At 32.0% G+C, this 20,522-nt stretch overlaps 1 protein-coding gene across 1 annotated transcript in view; it reads left to right on the forward strand.

The window, feature by feature from the left end:
* The window catches only part of LOC129224092 (integral membrane protein GPR155-like), a 65,871-nt gene that overhangs the window by 18,636 nt on the left and 26,713 nt on the right, over positions 1–20,522 (forward strand). Inside the window, exons 5-7 of the mRNA XM_054858497.1 lie at positions 7,511–7,632; positions 16,646–16,805; positions 19,170–19,325. Coding sequence (XP_054714472.1) covers positions 7,511–7,632; positions 16,646–16,805; positions 19,170–19,325 — 438 coding nt within the window. The remainder of the gene's footprint in view (positions 1–7,510; positions 7,633–16,645; positions 16,806–19,169; positions 19,326–20,522) is intronic.

The raw sequence follows: 20,522 nt of genomic DNA on the forward strand, positions 1-20,522 counted from the left end.
GCTCATTAGATCGCTGATTACTTTTTTAATTTTAAGGATATTGAGGTGGAATTTTTTATGAGTTGTGGGATATATCTGAGATTTGGATTATAAACGTTATAAATTGCTAACTTTCGCGCATGCGCAGTGAAAAATTAATTGCTTTAAACGTTTATATTTCATTAAATTTTTTTATATTTTAACTTCAAATTTTATTATTATGTTTCTCTAATATGCTGTCAAATATTCTGAAAGTTTAGTAACATTTGACGGAAAATTCTGCCTGTTATGAGCCAAAAACCTTCAAAACAAATTTGCATTTTTAAAAGAAATGCTTAAATCTCCGTGGGTATAAAAGATACTTTCTCGAAAATATAAAAATAAATTTTAGATAGGTTTTTAACTTATTTCTGAAATTTATAGCTTATTCCCATCTATTTACAATCAAAAATGATCAAAAATCTTTTTTTGTTTCTACAATTTGTTGTTCGTCCCCTAAATGAATAGTAAACATAATTTTTGTTGGAAAATGGTGGCTGGAGTATATTTTTTATGTGAAAAAATTACGCAGCAATTGGTTTTTTATTTCTCTAGAAATCCGTAAAAATGTGAATTTTTGAAAGTGTTCCAATACTTTTGGTCATGTGTGTATCTACAGTTAGTCAGTTATTTTCCGTTTTCCACGAGAAGGCACTTGACTCTGAGATTTAATACCCTCAGAGGTCAACCGCATCTACCAATTGTGGGGTTTATCGGTTTTAAATGCTCAGATAAATCTAAGCAAGTGGGTCTCTGAGGAATTTTATTTAAATACATAAAAAAACAGAAAAAGTACATTATTATCTGTTACAATTTTGATTTGCTCTTGACAAAAATTTTGATAATTTAACATTAATATATGTAATAAAGTAGACAAAACCAATGCATAAAAGTTTTACAATGATACAATTAAACATAAACGACATTAGAGAGTTGTTGCTTTACAGAAGATAACGTGTTAAAGTGTAGAAAAAAAAACCTGAATTTAAACGGTATTAACTATTGAAAAAAGAAAAAAATATGTGTATTAGTAAACGCCTTGAAACATGAAGCCTTCATTAGCCAATAGACTGAAAATCGAGTTAAGTCTGATGCGGGTATGATGTTGTGAAAAGGCAATTAATATGTTTTTATTGGGTGAAAGACTATGATTATGTCTGATATGCAAATGCGATGTTAGTGGACAGAAAAAAATGTAATGTTCCGGAGAACCTAATTCCCCGCAAGAGCAATTAGCAGAATCAGAGAGGTTAAATCTGTGAAGATATTGTGGGAATGGTCCATTGCCAGAAAGGAAAATTGTCTCAAACCTACTTTTAATGCGAGAAGAAAAACGAACGGTGGGAAAGAATTCGAAGACTCTACGTCCAGTATCCACTTTATTAAACCTAAATTGCCAGTCATCTAATGTTTGTTTTTTAATGTATGAAATTAGTGAAGATTTTAGAAGAGGAATAGATGAAGAAGGAAATTGCGGGTCGTCAGCTGCAGTTCTTCTTAAGCTATCAGCCAGATCGTTGCCGACTTCCCCTGAATGCCCTTTTACCCATTGAATTGAGATAGAAGAATTACCTAATAATGACTGTTGGATATCAGAAACTGATTTATTCCGTTGAAGAGGATTTTTAATTGCTAAGAGAAAAGACTGACTATCCGAAAAAAATTGAATGGAATCAGAGTTAAGTGAATTCGAGAATTTTAATGCTTGATGATTAGCAAATAATTCTTCTTGAAAAATACTATTATTGGGATAAAGTCGAATATTCCAAGACGATGAAAGAGTTTCGCCCTCAAAATAAGCATATGCTGATGCTGTACCGGTGGAAGTACGAGATCCATCTGTGTATAAGCGATGAAAGGAAGGATTTGCGGAATTGGAATTCGTTGAGATTGGATATTCTTTGATTTGTAAATGTGAATTGAAAAACCATTTAGGTACAGGAATTTCAAAATCTGAAGGTGAATAAGTAGTTCTATCTAGAATAATCTCTGCTGATTCTATTCCCATTTTCCAAATCCATACCTTTTCCCTGACTGTTAGTTCTATTGGAGGAATACCAGTCAAGGTTTGCAAAGCGGTGTGCGAGCAAGTTCTGTATGCTTCGGTTATAGTGAGAAGTGCCCTGCGTTGAAGAGTTAGTTATTGCTTTTCTAATTTAACAGGTAAACATCTACCCCACAATCCTGCTGCATAAAGTATTGTACTTCCAAAAATTTGAGTGTAAATCAGTCTTCTTTCTACCGTTTGAATCCCCTAGTTTCTTCTTGCTAGGCATGGCAGACAGCTTTGCTTATAGAAAGTTTTGTGCTTAATCCAATCTATGTGGGCATTCCACGTTAGATATTGATTAAAATGTACGCCAAGATACTTTAAAACTTTTGTTCGTTTAATAAACTTGTCACCAAGACGTAAAATGGGGGGACGAACCAGATTGCGAGGAACTTTAAAAGGAAGAGCCATAGTTTTGCTTTCTGAAACTTTGAGATGATGTTCCATCAGCCAATTATGGAAGATTTTGAGAGAAAAATTGGCATTAGTTTGAAGAAGTTCCCTAGTGCGTCCGTTGACTAAAAGGAGAAAGTCATCAGCGTAGGCTTGCACCTTAGTGTGTTCCGGCCATGGAGCTGATAACAGCGAGGCTGCCACCAAATTACATAGCTCGGGACCGCTACAAGAACTCCGTGGACAACCTTTTGTTTGTGGAATTTTAAGAAAACGCTTTAAGGAATTTATGAAAATGAACCTATTTGAGAGAAAGCTGGAAAAAAGATTATAAACTGATGATTGACAGTTAGTTTGAAGCAGATTGAATAAAATTTTGCTCCAGGGCAGGTTGTCGAATGCTGATACAATATCAACTGATATTGCAACCATTAATTCCCCGGAACGAATACCATTTTAAATGTTAGAATAAAAATTATCTAAAGCATGTTCAGTGGATCTTCTTCGTACAAAATCTGGAAGATGATATTCGTTAAGGGTTAAATAACTTTGGAGCCGAAAAAGCATATCTTTCTCTAAGACTTTCAAGATATTGGGTAATAGTATAATAGGGCGAAAAGAAGAGAAATCTCTGTGGTCTTTCCCATCTTTAAGGAAAAAAATGATTACGCCTTCTTTAAATAAAGTTGGAAAATGACCTAGAGTATAACAGGTGTTGAATAAATTGATAACAAATATGGAAAAGTCTCATGAAAGGTAGTCCGAATAATTGCGTCAAGTCCATCTTTACACTGCGCTTTCTTTTTGGGAGTAATTTTAAATGCATAATCAATTTCTTGTATTGTGAAGGGAGTTGATAATCCATGTGAAATATTTCTATGATTATTTATTTAGGTAGCTGAAGAATTTTGAGAAGCTGAATAAAATGATTTAAAAGATCTTGAAGAAAAGAGTTTTCTGTTTCATATTGAGGGAATCTTCCTTGTATTTGAACAGGAGTGAAATACTTGCCGAAAGCTATTTTGTATGGTTTTCCAAAAGATTTATTGCTGTTTGTGCAGAAATTTTGTCAAGATTTTCTTTTGGAAAGACGGATTTCTTTTTTATATTTTGCTAATATTTTTACTTCCTTTTACAAAAAAGGAAGTATTGTATTCGCGAAAAAATTTTCACTCAAAAATCGCCCTTAATTTCCATTTTGCTCACCCCCAAATGAATGTTGAGTTTTTTTTTCGATTCGACCACATGCGGAAAAGTGCCTAAGAATGTATAGACACGCGAAATATCCATTTTGACCATCACCGAGGTAATTACAACGACTTTTCTCGTGACGTCTGTATGTATGTGCGTATGTGTGTATGTGCGTATGTGCGTATGTATCTCGCATAACTCAAAAATGGTATGTCCTAGAAAGTTGAAATTTGGTACATAGACTCGTAGTGGGGTCTAGTTGTGCACCTCCTATTTTGGTTGCATTCGGGTGTTTCTAAAGGGGTCTTTTGCACCTTTTTGGGGGGAAATCATTGTTAATTTCGATGCAAACTCAAGTGGTGTTATAATTTGGCGGTCACTTGGCGATATATCGCCAGTCTTTTGGTTGCCAAGTTTTGTCGCCAACTTGGCGAAAAATTTGGCGATTTTTTTTTTTTTTTTAATCTGCTTTCAATGTGGCCATTGCTAGTGATATTTAAAGAGTTAGAGAGAGAATCCCATTAAAATTGCAATAATAGGGAAATAGCATTAAATTGGTGTAAAAGGAAGTCATGTGATGCACACATCAGCTCGTTTGTTTTAAGAATCTTCTAAATTTAGCTGTGTTGTATGAAGTTTTATAAATAATGAAGCGAGATTTTGAAAAAGCAGCTTGGATTTCAACTATTATATATTTATGATCACTTAGAGAAATTTCTTGACTTATTGACCATAAGATAGGGAGACGAAAGTTTCTTCCGATCGTTAAATCAGGTGAACATTTTCCATGTGGAGTCTCAAAAGTCGGAGGAAAATTTCTATTGTTGAATGTGTCCAAGTTATGGGCTGCTATGAAATCTAATAATAATTCACCTCTTGATTCGTTATGTGGATACTCCCAATATCTTGATCTAGCATTAAAGTCATCTGAAAGAATTAAAGGTGTTGGAGAAGTTGAAGATAAGAAATCATAAAGTTCAATTAGAAGTTCTTCAAGAGGTTTCAAAGGAGAGCAATAGGCTGAAATTAAAGTTATTGTAGAGTTATTTAGTAAAATTTTTGCTGAAACAAAATCGTAAGAAACAAAAGTTACATACGGAGTAATTTGATTAGTTGCAAACACAATCGCTGCCCTGCCACTATTGGAAAGAATACTTCCGCAAGATAATGGGATACCCGAAATTTTTGCATTGTGCAAATATGGCTCTTGGACCAAAAAAATATCATTTTTTTCCTCATTTGCGAAGATAGTTAAATTGGAAGTGGGTTCATATGTTCTTTGTAAATTGATTAGAACCAATTTAGTTGATGTTTGAGTTGTGGTGTTAAGAAACGTTGTAGGATCATGAGAAAATGATGAAAAATCTCTAAAAGCCAAAGGGTTAGAGGAACAATTTGATATCTCACTAAACATAGCAAATATTTTTACGATAGAGAACAACAACCCTTTGTTAACAAGGGCAATCAGTGGAAGAAGGTGGGTGTTCAATATTGTTATTAGTTTTGAACACCCACATTCTTCCACTGATTGCCCTTGTTACCAAAGGGCTGTTATTCTCTATCGTAAAAATATTTGCTATGTCTAGTGAGATATCAAATTGTTCCTCTAACCCTTTGGCTTTTAGAGATTTTTCACTAACTCTGTCACTTGACTCTGTGACGAAGGTTACGTGGTATGGCGATGATTCTGTTTCGCTGTTTTTGGCAGAAGGTGTATTTGCATCATAGCATTTTTTTTTTGTAAAAGCAGCAGTTTTTAAAATGTAAGAATCACTAAAATGACAACAGACAAGTGACGCAAGTGATGTAAAGGACATTTAATCTTTTTTGCACATTAAAATGCACGCCCAAGTTAAGGCTGTCTGGTTGCCTTCTTTAGAAGCGCGTAAAATAGAACTCTGCATTCGAGGAGGCGGGAAGAAGTGCCCTTCTCATAAAAAACTAACAATTATCATCACTGGAAAAAAAAAAAACTTTTTTTGAACGTGTGAAATGCCGCAGGTAATCGAAATTTTTCTGTATCTCAATTTTATGTTATCTGGTATTCCATATAATCAAAAATGTGAGTCAGTTAAGTAATTTATTATAATAATGTTATTGATATTACCCGTGCACTTTTATAAAGGCCATTTGGTTTAGGTATGGAGTGAGCTGGTTTTGAAATAAAACCGGTGTTTTTCAGCGGTTTTCGATCTGATTGAGAGCCATTCATTCCAAACTGCTTTGCAACTGCTTTGCCTTATCAAAGCCAAACTGCTTTCATGGTATCGAACAAGAAGCATCAAATTACGATTTAATCAAACCTTTTGAAATTCACATCAATTAAAAGTTACCAAAAGTTTTATCTTCTACATCAGAGAGAGCAAGTTCAATCAAGACTCTTGAATTTTTGCTAGACCCTCAAAAGTTTCTCTGAACCCTGGTTAAGAAACACTGCTCTAAGCTCCCAAAGCGTAAGGCAGGAAACTTATCTTACAATATTAACAGTGCATTGTCATTTCAATTTACTGCTTCATTATATAACGCAATTCATGCGTAACATCGTGTTTTCAAGATTCCTGTTTTGCAGTTTTAACGGAAACATTTTTTTAAATGCTTTACCGAGATTTGTATTGAAATATACGATTTAATAGTTGCAGATACATACTGTCATAAATTTTATTATTTTTGATTTATGACTTGTGCAACATTTGAAATGGCATAAACTTGGTAATACTTCTCAAATTTCCATTAAAATCTAGTATTAAAAGTTATTAGGAACATATTTTTTTCAGATTGATGAGAACTTGCGCTTCTATCTCCTTGTCTTGCAAGTTTGTAGTCAAAAGTAAAAATGTCATTTTGTCAGTGCTTTTTTTTTTCACTGGTTAAAACTACTTTTGGTTTAGTTTGACCATTTTGGATTGCTCTGCATTTGAACATTAATAGTTATTCATTTTTGTTTCAATATGTTACATTATTCAGGAAAAAAAAATGCTGTGTCTTTTGTTAATGTTTTTTGTTTGCGGTTTTAAGTTTTTTTCACACCGCTTTCATTGTGATACTATAGTTCATATCGCCTTGTGTCAACCACAATGATATGGTAATTTTTCGAATAAAACGCATACCTGATAAGTAACATAATAGCAAGAAAGTTGTAATAGCAATTCATAAGAATTTCCTGAATTTATGGATTTTTCTAGTGTTACTCATATATGTATAGTTAGAGCAATAATAAACTGCCTGGGCCAAAAGGGGAGGGGGACATAAGCTACAAATGAATTTACAAAAACAAAAGAGAGATTTTGCTCGAACATTTTGCAATTTGTGGTTTTCAAAAGTGAGATAGTTTGGTATCGGTCGTTGTTGCAGAATGTTGTACATCTACAAACCATTTTTCTTCTCCATTTTAGGACTCCCGCTAGTTATCAATTTCTATAAATTCAACTGCAAGAAAAACAACGTAATGAATGCTAAAATTTGCAACTAATTGCAAACACGTGTTTCAAGGTATCAATGCATGTTTTTCAATAAAGAAAGCTGTGAGCTTAGGGATGTCAAGTTCTCTGACTTACTTTGGCTTTTATCGGGTGACTTTACAAGCAAACGCCCGATTTTTTCTGCACAGAAAAATTTGCATAGATTCTTTGAAATCCAGAAACATGTGTCTGCAATTAGTAACAAATTTGTACAATGATAAAGTTGTTTTCCTTATGGTTATCTATTTTGCGCATAAATATTTATTTATTCATCCTCTATAAATCGACTTAAAACTTGGGTGAATAAACAGCTCTTGAAATATGACAGCTCATGCTAAATGAATTTTTTTCGAAAGTGTGCTTAACAGATTATACTGAAAAGTATATCCTTTTCTGTTAGGTAGTGGCTGCCACCATTCCGGGACTCGCCCTTTCTTTGCTTGGATTCAGTTTCGTGCGCAAAGAAAGATATTTTTTGAGTTCTGGGATTATCCTAGCCGTGGTTCTCGTTGCTGTCAAAATGTAAGTATATAACACTTGGTTAGATTTTGTAGGGCGTGATGCCTTCCTTACGCACCACTACATAACATTTGCATTTATTTTTCAATAACAATGAAAAGTATAAATATTTTGTTTTGTTTTGTGTTTTTTACTTCAACGACATGTCATTCTTCTGAAGGAGAAATAAGTTCCAATATCCTCTTCTGTATAAGGACCCTAATAATTCTGAACTAGAATATCTCCTTTAGTTTTGGTCTCAAAGGTTTCAAACGTTTTAGGGTGGTAACATTTTTCAATGGAGATTATTTTCCTAAACATAATCATGACGACCCGGTGGCCGTGTAAAAACAATAGATTTTGTATTGTCTCACTAATTTTCTTTTTCCATTTCAAACTTTTTAATAAACCTCTGCATCTCATTTTGAGCATTTTTGCAACAGCAAGCATCCATCTAGGACAAATGATTGCGAAAATAAAGGTCTTGCAGGTTAAACGGGTACACGCTGTATATACAGAAAACACCCAATTAGTTTCCAAATCTTGATTATTTTTGAAGGGCTGTGTTAAACGTGTATACGCTGTATATACAGAAAACACCCAATTAGTTTCCAAATCTTGATTATTTTTGAAGGGCTGTGTTAAAACAATTATGTTTCGAATTAAATGCAGAAGGGGGAAAAAGCTATAGATTTTCCCTTTCCTTCCAATAAATAATTAAGCATTTAGCCGACGATCCAGTGAGTTCCGAGTTGCTTATCTAGATACAGTAAGTAGATTGAAATTTTATATGAAGGGTCCTTTTATCAGCTAACATAATCTGTTTTTAGCTATAATCAGATATTTTATCTAAAAGATGAGATGGGGTATGCAGATATTGTATCAGGGACTTCTTAAAGCTAGAACGCGTGTCAATTTTTCTCGCTGGTGGTCGATTTTAAGTATTTTGACGTCACACAGAAGAGATCTTGTTATCTCTCTATTTAGATTCTAGCTCTTTGATTCAACAATTTCCAAGTTGTTGGTTACTTTTTCGCAATAAATGGATGAAAAATCGTTATATAATGTGAACATTGAGTGCTTTTCCACCCATTTTTTAATTTCTACACACACACACACACACACACACACACACACATATATATATATATATATATATATATATATATATATATAATGGCAAGAAACAAAAAAGGAATTCAACATTTTAAAAAAGGTGGGGGAATAAAAAAAAATAAAAAGAAATATAAACAAAGCCAAAGAAAAAGAAAGGCTGCTTTGAAATTGATCTCACCAGCATTGGAAATTTCACTGATATTATTTTCAATAATTTTAACTGCATGTACTTTAATACGTTTAACAATAACAAGAAAAAATACACTAATATTCATAACACAATTGATTTTTAGCAAAAAAGTAGAATTTAAAATTTAATCCAAATCGTAAACACAGATATTGCTGCAGTTTTTTTCTCGAAGCGTGAAAATACACATTGAAGTTCTATTAGAGGAGTCAAATTCCTTTTGGAGAAGTGAAAGATACGAAAACAATAAGGACTAGAGTTATCAAGTACTTTCTAAGTGGATGAGATGGAAGATGGGAGAGGAAGAAAATAGATATTAATTAGATCTCTTGAACTTTTAATGTTTGACATTCTGAATGTAAGAAATTAAAACAAAAATTAATTTGAAGTCTGAAATTTTTAAATTCAAATTATGTGTTTCGCAATCACGAGTTGCGACAGGACCCTATTCATTGGAGTTATTGCTTCTAGAAACGATTCCTGTTCCCCCAAGCCTACTCTTCCTCTTGGGCGGTTACGTGTGTGTAGTTATGTGTGTGTAGGCTTGTGTGTGTGCGTAGACCTGTGTGTGTGTGCGTAGACCTGTGTGTATGTGTGTGAAGGCTTGTGTGTGTGCTTGAGCGTGTGTGTGTTAGGACATGGACGCCACCATCCAGGAGAAGTGGAATCCGGGGGACAGTGCTCAGGACCAGAGGAGAAGCGCCTGCAGAGGACTGCGGGTATTGGTGCTGCAGAGGATCCTGGTTCAAGCTGAAAAATCAGCGTAACGCCAAGGACGGTCAAGTAAGAATAATAAGCAATCGTGATTGCTCAATAAAAATTCAAATGAAAAATTTCCAAGGTAAAATTGCTTCATTTCCTCCGTTTCCCACGTTTACAAATAATTATTCAAGATACAAGGCGTGAAAATACGCTTGATTAAACTTTTAAGGCGGATTTTCAATTTTTTCAGTGCATGAAATACGCTTATATGGGCGTTAAAAATATCTCGTTAGTGTGAATGAGGGGTAAAGTGGATTGGTAATATATTTTCTGTGTTGTTAGTGCCACATATTGTATTATTTTTTATGTAGTAACGCATGTAGTCTATTTCAGTGAGGGAAAAGTTATCTTTGAAAACAAAGCATATGATAATATACAAGTTATTTTACAAAAATTGATACTCATATTGTGTTATTTTTTTGTAAATCAAAATATATTTTTGATATTATAAAATGATAGCGTTCTTGTTTTTCACATTTTAAATATTAATTGAGGCTTACAAATATTTTTTTTCTGTACTTATTTATGTAATATCAAACTAATTTTTATTTTAAATATTTTATACAATTAGAAGTGCATGCGGAGCTAAGTGGATGGGGCAAAAATCAATTATAAAATTTTTTTACTAATTCAATCTTTTATAAAATCACTTACGCATTCATTTATTAAATAAGTCATTTACTTTCCTTCTTTTACTAGTTCACTCCTTTCGTCATTCATTCATTAATTTCCTCATTTATTCACTTTTCTCACTCATTTATTTTTCTCATATATTAATTAAAAATTTATTTATTTATCCGTTTGTCGTTCCATTATTTGTATTCATTTATAATTTTTTTCTATTATTTACACGTTCCCTTGAATAAAAATATTTTGAACCATCGAATAGAAAGTATTGAATCAGAAAAATATTTTGTTTTTCACTTCGCCCCATAAAAAAAAAGAGAAATTCTTCGACTTTTTTTTGTGTTGTTGTTTTGAAAATACAAATTTACAGTAAAAACTGGAAAATAAAGCTTCAATGCAAGGTTTTTGAACAAAAGATTATTTTTCTAAATGTATTGTAATTAAAAAAAAATCAAATTTCTTCTGTTGATAGAGGCAAATTATCTTAACTATTTCACTTTTCTCCACAGTTCAATACTATTTCAATCTGACATAATCTCAATAAGATAAATAAATACCTTTGTGCTGAATAGTAAAGTCAGACCAAACAACGTAAGTAGAAGCACAAATTTGTAAATTACAGCAGACACGTGTTTCGGCGTTACAGGGAACGCCTTTTTCAATGCAAAAATAATGAGCTTATGGATGAAAAGACATTGTCGGATGTCTTTTCATCCATAAGCTCATTATTTTTGCATTGAAAAAGGCGTTCCCTGTAACGCCGAAACACGTGTCTGCTGTAATTTACAAATTTGTGCTTCTACTTACGTTGTTTGGTCTGACTTTAATAATCTCAATAATTGCAAATTTTCAGATCAGTTAACAAGCAAAATAAGAGTAGCGTATAAAGTATGGTGATAGACAATTATATGACGTAAAAAGCAATGTATGCAATCTAAATAACTGATGTAACATGTAAAATGTTTCCAATGTATGCTATATGTTACACTTTCTCTCACGTAGCTTCACTGCCTATCATAAGGCATTGTTGTGCCCTTATATAGTCAATTTTTTTTATTTAACTATAGGGGAAGGTTGCCGTCAACGAACCACATAACACTTTTGACCCTTTTTAGGAAGTAGTTCAGACTCAAACTTGTGATTTTGACGATAGGAATAATTGCTCAGTAAATTTCTCCTTTAATAGAAATATTCACTTTTATGCTAACGGTATTTAATAAAGAATAAAAATTAAAAAGAAATATTTTAGCATGTGGCCCATTGATGGGAACCAGTTGCAATGGATGGACCGTTAAGTTTCCATCGATGAACCACATTCTCAAATAAGAAAATCAAACCGTAAAATATAAATAGTTATTACAGGAGATAAACAAACACTTCAAATAATAGAAAGTTATTCAAAGAGAGAAAATTGTTTTTTTTTTTTTTTAAACAATTTTTTATCACAGGAGAAACAATAAAAAATCCCCAGGATTCACACAACACAGCTGTTTTCACCACACTACGCTCACCACTTGATATTTTCTAACACGTGACTTACTCTTAGCTAAAATTCCATGGGGCCTCTTTTTAAAAACGGGAGTCCTGTTTCATTCAAGTTAAAAAATTTTGATCCAAAAATATTTTACTTGACGACTAGGATTTTGCTATAGCACGTTAAATGACCTCAGTTATCTACTTACTTTATTTCACTTATTTTGGTATTTTATTCGAACAACAAACTTACTTGAAACTGTATTAAAATTTGCTGTAACAAATACCGAATCGACTACACAAATTTTTAAGTTGAAAATATAATAACTGAGGGGAGTTTCCAAAACTTATTTTAAAAATATTTTTTCATCATTATCACACTTTTAACATATTGATAAATTATTAAAGATAATTGAGCTTAACATTAATAATATTTGTAAGATTCCATGAATTAACCACTTTATTAGCTGGTTCATTCATAGAAACACCAAGCGGATCAGTGATAGCAACTGCGTCATTTTGAATGTACTGCTGTGACGATTCTTGGTGAAACTTTAAATATGGGGAATCGTACTTGAAAATGCACTCTTTCAAGTCAATGTCCCCGTTTAGTTGTTCAGTAATATTCGAAGCATGTAAAAATAAAATGTAAAAGTCAATCAATAGGGAGTGAACAGTAGAAATCTTATTTGGACGTTTAACAATATGATGTATTGATTCAAGCTCCTTGACGATTCTGTATTGCACTGTTTTGAGACAAAAGTAGACACTAAAACTGATTTCGTGCCTGAGAAAACTCTGGTGGGGAGAATATCTTCGAAGTTCAGTCATAGAACCGATTCATTGACGGCAACCTTCCCCTATTCTTGTACTATATTGAGATTTGCATGTTTACACAGATGCATTTTTGAAAAATAATGGGTTACATTTTTTTGCATATAATCAATAAATAATTTCTCCTCTCTGCTCGGTAAAAAGCAAAGTCAAATGACGATTTCACAGTTGGATATTTTTCCTATTTACCTCCGTTTCTCATATGACTGCAGCTGATTAAATTTCTAGAGACTTTGGTGTTTATGCAGCTGCTTTTCCTGAATATTGAATGCATGCATACTTAATTTCTGATGATCTTTTTGTTAAACAGATATTTAAGTTGTGTTAGTAATAACTGTGACAATGAATGAAATGTGTATGAATAACATCTATTGTAAATAGTATCACTACTAAATAAACTTATTTTGTTAAAGGAGCTATCCATCGTCCCCTGTGGGACAATCATGGACGAAATTCATGCATGATAGATGGTACATATTTCTGGATAATTTTTATCAATCTTGTTTTTTAAAGTATAATTCAGCTAAAGAGTTCAGTTCAGTTGTAGTTGTTCCCATGCGTTAGAATAATTTTTATCAGTTTGCGTTCATATTAGTGAAAAACATATTACCTTAGCGAGTTTTCAAAAAGTTTCAGTTAAAGCTTTCAACGTAATTGTTTCTATGTTTCAGAATAATTTGCACCAGTTTCCGTTCCTATTAGTGAAAAACATACTAATTATACAAGTTTTCAATAAAACTCAATAAAAGATACCAATTAATATTTTCTATGTTTCAGAATAATTTGTATCATTTTCCGTTCTTATTAGTAAAAAACATACTCCTTTAACAAGTTTTCAATAAAATTCAGTAAAACATATCAGCGTAATTGTTTCTTTGTTTCAGAATAATTTGTATCAGTTTCGGTTCTTATTAGTGAGAAACGTACTACTTTAACAAGTTTTCAATAAATTCGGTAAGAGCTATGAGCTAATTGTTTCTACGTTTCAGAATATTTTGTATTAGTTTCCATTCTTAGCATTTAGATTCGACTAAAGATATCAACGTAATAGTTTCGCTTCTGAAAGTAGACTCTTTACTACTCAATACGTGCAGCACATAATTCTTTTTTTACATGAGATGCTTTTAACTCATAATTGAGGAAAACTGCTCTATGGGCGACCATATTTTTCCAAGGGGTCTAAGGACTTTTAACCTTCAAAATTTTCGATTTTCTGGAAAAAATATATGTTATGCATAGTTAAATTCTGAACAATTTGATACCTTATTTATTACCATACGCCAAAACTTTTTCAAGTTATCGTAAAAATGCGTAAACTTTGTCCATAGAGATTTATGTTAACAGCAGCTGTTTAAGCCTCTTTCTCAGGTGCCAGTTTCTTCGGTTTTCTCGTTTTGCGCGCATGATATCTCAGAAAGTTTCTTATATATTTCCGTAAAACTTTTAATGTATGTTTAACTGGTTTATATTTATGACATGAACCTAAATTTATTTATTTTTTTAATGTTATTTATTTATTTTTTTGAAATTGTATAAGTCAATATCGAAATTTTCCAAAATTTTGGGCAAAAATATATATATTTTTTAATATTAACTTTCATTTTTAGTTGAAATTTAGGTTCATATCGTTCGTAAAAATATACCAGACAACCATGCATGAAAAGTTTTACGGAAATATATAAGAAACTTTCTGAGATATCATGCACGCAAAACGAGAGAATCGAAGAAACCGGCACCTGAGAGAAAGAGGCTTAAACAGATGCTGTTAACATACATCTCTATGAGGAAAGTTTAGGTATGTTTACGATAACTTGAAACGTTTTTGGCGTATGGTGATAAATAAGGTATCAAATTGTTCAGAATTAAATTATGCATAGCATATATTTTTTCCAGAAAATTGAAAATTTTGAACGTTAAAGGTCCTTAGACCCCTGATTTTAATGATTATATTTTATCTTTATATTAATTAACTGCAATCGGTATTAATGATGACAAATTCACCTCAACTGCTAAGTTTTATTTTTAGATTTTTAAATTTTTTACTTCCATACACATTGAGGTTGAATAGTTTCATTTATTGATAAATTTTTTAGCTTTACTTGCTTTTTCTGTAACAACAGAAGATTACAAAAAGGAAAAATAAATAAATTAAACAGGAGAAAGTGAGTCAAATTTTATCGTAAAACAACCCTAAATACAAAATTTGAAGTTAAAAAATCTGACTTGGACTTAATACTAATTTCATGTACGCCTGTTTCTCAATCGATGTTTTTTTAAAAACTTGAAAGAATGAGTACGTGGACCACAGTGACGAGAAGTAAGGGAATGGGTCAGGCAAAGTGAAATAGTCGAGATGACTGAGTTTTTTCAAAACTGGAAATTTATTTTGAAAATTACAGTATATAAAGAAAGAATATTTTATTTTATAACAAATCTTGCATCGAAACAGTATTTTTGACTGTAAGTTTGCACCATAAAAAAAAAGTGGAAAATCTTCGCCTTTTTTTTCATATGGCAAAGTGAAAAATAAAATATTTTTTTAATTAATATTTTCTATTTAATTCTAGAAAATATTCTTGATCAAATGAATCAGTAAATAAAAGGTTTAATGAATAAATAAAAAGATTCAGAAACAATAAACTGGAAATTGAATTAATTAATTAATATATGAAGAAAAATAAATGAACAAGTAAAAGAGTGAATGAATACGAAAATAAGCGAATTACTAATTGGGGGAATTCAAATGATTGAATTAATAAATAAATACAGAAGTGATTTAGTAAATGATTGAGCGAGTGAACAAAGTAAACTATTTCACTTTGCCCCATCCACTTTCCCCGCATGTACTTCACTGACTATAGAAAATATTTAAAATACAAATAAGCTTAATATTAACTATATAAATACTTCACGTAGTATTAGAAGGTCTCAAATAATATTTAAAATGTTAATAACAAGAACTTTATCATTTTATAATAACAAAAATAATTTTTGACTTGCTACAAAATATTACAATATGAGTATCATTTTTAAAAAATGACTTGTGTTAACATAATATGTTCTAATCTATTGTGACTTTTTTTTCTGATCAGAATAGATTACATGTGCTACTATACAGTTAAAATATTACCAGATAGGTGGCGCTAAAAGCAGAGTAAATATTTCCCCATTTCACTTTGCTCCGCTATTTCACTTTTCCCTTGTGCCAGAACTGAATAGTCCACCAATAAGGACGAAACTGTAATCTCTGGATGGGATGACTAGGCTGTCGGTACATTGCATACATAATACTTATTAAACTCATAGTTCTATAAACATTTTCAAAAAGCAAAAAATATGGCAAACATAGCAATTGCAAATGTGATGTTTACATTTGATGTTTTTGTTAGCTTCTAATATTTCAAATTTACTGAGAAAAACTACATGAAACGTATAATAAGAGCAAAAATGCAATATAATAGTGGTTAAGGGTGAAAGCATTAACATTTTAAATACTTACACCCCTAGTTTGTCGAGGAATGATCAGGGCCGACAAGAGGTCCTGTCAGTCTTGTTGAAAATAGGGACTGGGTCCTTGGGGAACCCGGTTCAGACTAGGAGTTGTATAAGTTTTATGAATTTGATGTGGGTTAGGTTCTGGCGGCCAAACTGACAAGGGAGCTCTGGAACTGATACAGAGAACATAGTTTTACAATTTTATTTCAAAAATATTAACAATTTTAATATTGATTCAATGGAGTTGTAGTTAAGTATAGTCAAACTCGCATCAAGTTTGACATCACATTTTTGTCACCTAATTCATAGTATATCATTAAGCTGCAAAAAAACTTGACGACTTAAAATTTACTTATGTATCGCCAGTTTATGACTTTTTAATTGAGTCTGCAATTGAAATCACTTTCGATTTTACACAAAAAAGTATAAAGAATCCTTTTGGAAGATTGGAATGCATCAAAAAGGAAGGTACACATCTAAAAACCACACATAATCGTCTTTATTTATTCTCCTAACGATTTTTCTGTTTTAATTTAATTATAGGTTATTAACTCCTTTGCTTATGCACGTAACAGTAAAGATTCTTACGCCCAAATTGAAGGAATTCAAAGTGTTGACTGATTTCTCCTTACTTTATGGAATAATTTCTCCAGCAACTATCGTTTTCCAAATTGGGCAAGAATACAGGAAACTTCTTCCTGCTGTAAGTATTATGCAAGAATGTATTAAGTAGACAGTTAGTTGAACGTTTAACTAAAAACTAATTTGCAAAACACACGCACACAATATAAAATGTACTTGATTTGGTAAGTTAGTGGATGCTTAATTACTGTTCTATTATAAACACAAATTTTCATTCGGGGAAAAGTTTCAATTCTAGGAACTCCAGTTTTTTAACACCCATAGCCTCAAATCGTGGCCACATAGATTTGTACAATAGCTCTTCGTTATATCATTCATTCGGATGTATCACGCTTTTCCTTTGTCTTCTAAAAAATTATTTTAAAAACAATGTTATTTTACATTTAACATCATACATTTTTTTCAAAAAAACATACATTTTTTTTCCTAAAAAATGTATGTTGTTTTTCTCAGAAAAATTATTTCTTATTTTTTAATAGTAGGGGAGACAGGGGTAAGGGCAGTCACTTAAGGAAAAATGAATATAAAACTTTATTTTTTTTTAAATTTGAAACGCAGTCATGTCAAATTGCTTACACATGGTATATTTTACCTATTGCAAACTCAAATTGAGCCTTAATTAATCTTAATTATTGAAAAAATAAAAATATTGCAAAATCAGCTTTAACCGGTATTACCCCTACCCTGGTGTTAGGTAGGGGTAATACCGGTTACCGGTAATACCGGTAAAACATCAATTAGTAATGTCATTTACTACTTAATGGTTGTAAAATAAGAAATATGAGGATTTTCAATGACATACGCACCGTTCAACTGAAATCTTTATTTTGTTACATAATTCCTTTTTTAAGATATTACAGAAAGAAATTGAAAGTATGGATAATAAGAAGTCAATGAAGACTTCTTCAAATCTTCTGCAGTCCATTTAGCTTTATCTGGTTTCCTTGTGTATTTTCTGGAGATCTGAAGCATAGAGTAAAAACTTGGGTACAAATGGGGTAATGCCGCAGTTGACAAAGTGACTGCCACTACCCCGAGTGTTGTGACCACCATTACCCCAACTAGTAAACAGTAAGAGCTGATAGTGGATTAAACAATTCTCTTTCTTATAAGGCGAAACGTCAAAATAGTCTTTCTTACACAACAGGCAAACGACGACTAGAGATATGGCGAACGCTTCAGTAGTATATCTATAAACTGTCGTGAAATGGCAGCACCAATCAGTTGATAAATCTGCGTTATTCACTTTACGAGAAATTATAGTGACCGCAATTACCCACTGACCGCCATTAACCCAGCCTCCCCTATGTCTTCTGTACATCTAAATTCGTTTCAATTTAAGCAACAGCTTTCTATTCGTATTCCACCACAAAATAATAGAAATATTTAATTTAAAAAATAACAAAGCAATTTGTTAGTAAATATTCTTTTGATTTTACTTAGAAAACCGTGCTAATATAATAATAAATTAATATTTTTGTAAGCGCACGTGTCACTAATTTGTATGTTTATTGAATAGTGACTTATTACGACCGTTTTCGGATATTATCGTGTTTTCGAACCTATCACCGGTGATTTTTAATACACTGAATGTCTTCTGACTTTCATTAGTTCATTTAACTCGGTTCGGCTTTCTATTGAAAGTATGAGTGCAAACTAAAAGTTTTGAAGAGAGTTAAGTCTTTAAAGAGTTTTGAATGAGTTATCCAACTAGCATACTGAAAACATACACTAAATATGAAAAAAACATTTTAGCAGGAATGGGGTTGTTTCCAAAATTTTAAAAGTATTTTTTTCTGAAAGAGCATGTTTAAAAACATAGGATCTGGCCATTTTTTAAATAATTTGTTTAAATTAAATATTTTTTAAAGAATTACTTAAATCGGTGCGCTTTCATTGTTTATGTTACAGCCCGATGACATCACAAATGATGAATGCCATTCAGTGTTGCCATTCACACACTAAAATATTTAATTCGCATCTTTACTCACGTGTATTGGCAACGATATGGTTGATAACAAGCGTAGGGCGCAATATTTAATTCGCTTCTTGATTATCATAACGTGGGAACGTGGTAGAAAGATGCGCCACACAAAATGCATCATTTGTGACGTCATCAAAACCACGCCTTGTTTGAAAAATCGGACATTTAAAAAAAATAATTGAAAAACAACTGTTGGGAAAATAAAAATATCTTCTGGGTCTATGTTATTATTATTATTATTTTGCTTATTCTATCAATTTCAGTGACTAAAAGTAGTACTTTTGACTGAAGGAAACAACCCCATTTTTTGTATTTCTTCATTTATCGATATTTTCATATTTGCTTGCATGTTTTAAGTATTTATATACTGATTTTGTCTGCTTATTTCAAAGAAAATGCAATTTCTCCGTCCACATTGATTGTTGTTTTTTTTAATAACAGATGAGTGTTGCTCTGATACTGTCCAGCTTACTGTGTTTCCCGCTTTCGTATTTAGTAGCAAGATTCACCATTGCTCCTGTGAACAAATTGAGTTACTATATTCCACACTTGCAAAACTCCTTATTCTTCATAGCTTCCTGCAGCGTCGTATGTGACGTAAGTGTCAGCGTAATTTTTATCTATACTATACTTATAAAACAAACCCGTACTTATCCAATTTTGAGGTAATGAACTTAATATTTTATTCTCTTCGAAAGTGATTTAAAAAGTTTTCCTTATAAACTGATCGCTTCATTCTTCAAAAGCTAGAAGTTTTGTTTCTCATTTATCCTCATCGTACACAGAACCTATTTCTTAGAAAATATTATTGGAAGAAATAAATGAAATAAATGTTGAACTCGTTTTGGCAGATTGTAATCACACAATTGAGGAAAGTAATAAAAAGATTCAAAGCGATAAAAACGCTATACTAAAAAAACTTTCATTTTGGTTTTTCCTCTGAAATCTACTAAACTGAAATATAAGGTTTTCCCTTTATCTGAATCAAGCATAGAGAGAAAGTTTGATATAATATTAGTTACTAGTGGTATCCGCACGGCTTTGCCCGTAATAGAAAAATTAGAAGGTCTTTTTGGTTCGCCTGTATATTTACAAATAATCTATGGTGAATTTTCTCGCCAATTGGCTTGTACCCATGTTACAGTTCCGCGTTATGATAATTTCGTGTCTCACCAATTGACTTGTGTCCATGTTACGGTTCCACGTTATGATAATTTCGTAATATACTCGTCCATCTTATGACAATTTTGTTCTTCAAATTGGAATAGAAAAAGAACCACATCGAATTTTCGAAAAATCGCTTCGAGGTGCCCACCCCCATGCTACAAACTAACTTTGTGCCAAATTCATTACAATCAGCCGAACGGTCTAGGCGCTATGCGCGTCCATAGAGATTCTGACATCCTACAGACATTCGGACATCCTCCGGACATTCAGACAGAGAGACTTTCAGCTTTATTATCAGTAAAGATAATCAAATTGTAATTATAATAACCCAATATCATAATAACTATATATGAGGGTACATCATTTCAATCCTTATATTTCCCAAACATTTCGGTTTAATTTTAAAAAATCTTGAAGCTAATTTTTTGTAAGCAAAATCTGTGCAAAAGTTATATGTTAGGAAATCTGCTACTCAAAACATATTCAACTGCATACGTTTCACCGGTATCGGAGTAATTTCATTTAAAAAGGATTATGTATTTTAATGTAGCTACCAAAGTAGCAAAAACGGTTAAAAGAATGGTTTGTCGAAGTTTGAAGACTAAATTTTTTTTATTGGGGATCATT

Source organism: Uloborus diversus, chromosome 6, assembly GCF_026930045.1.
Source record: "Uloborus diversus isolate 005 chromosome 6, Udiv.v.3.1, whole genome shotgun sequence".
NCBI lineage: Eukaryota > Metazoa > Arthropoda > Arachnida > Araneae > Uloboridae > Uloborus > Uloborus diversus.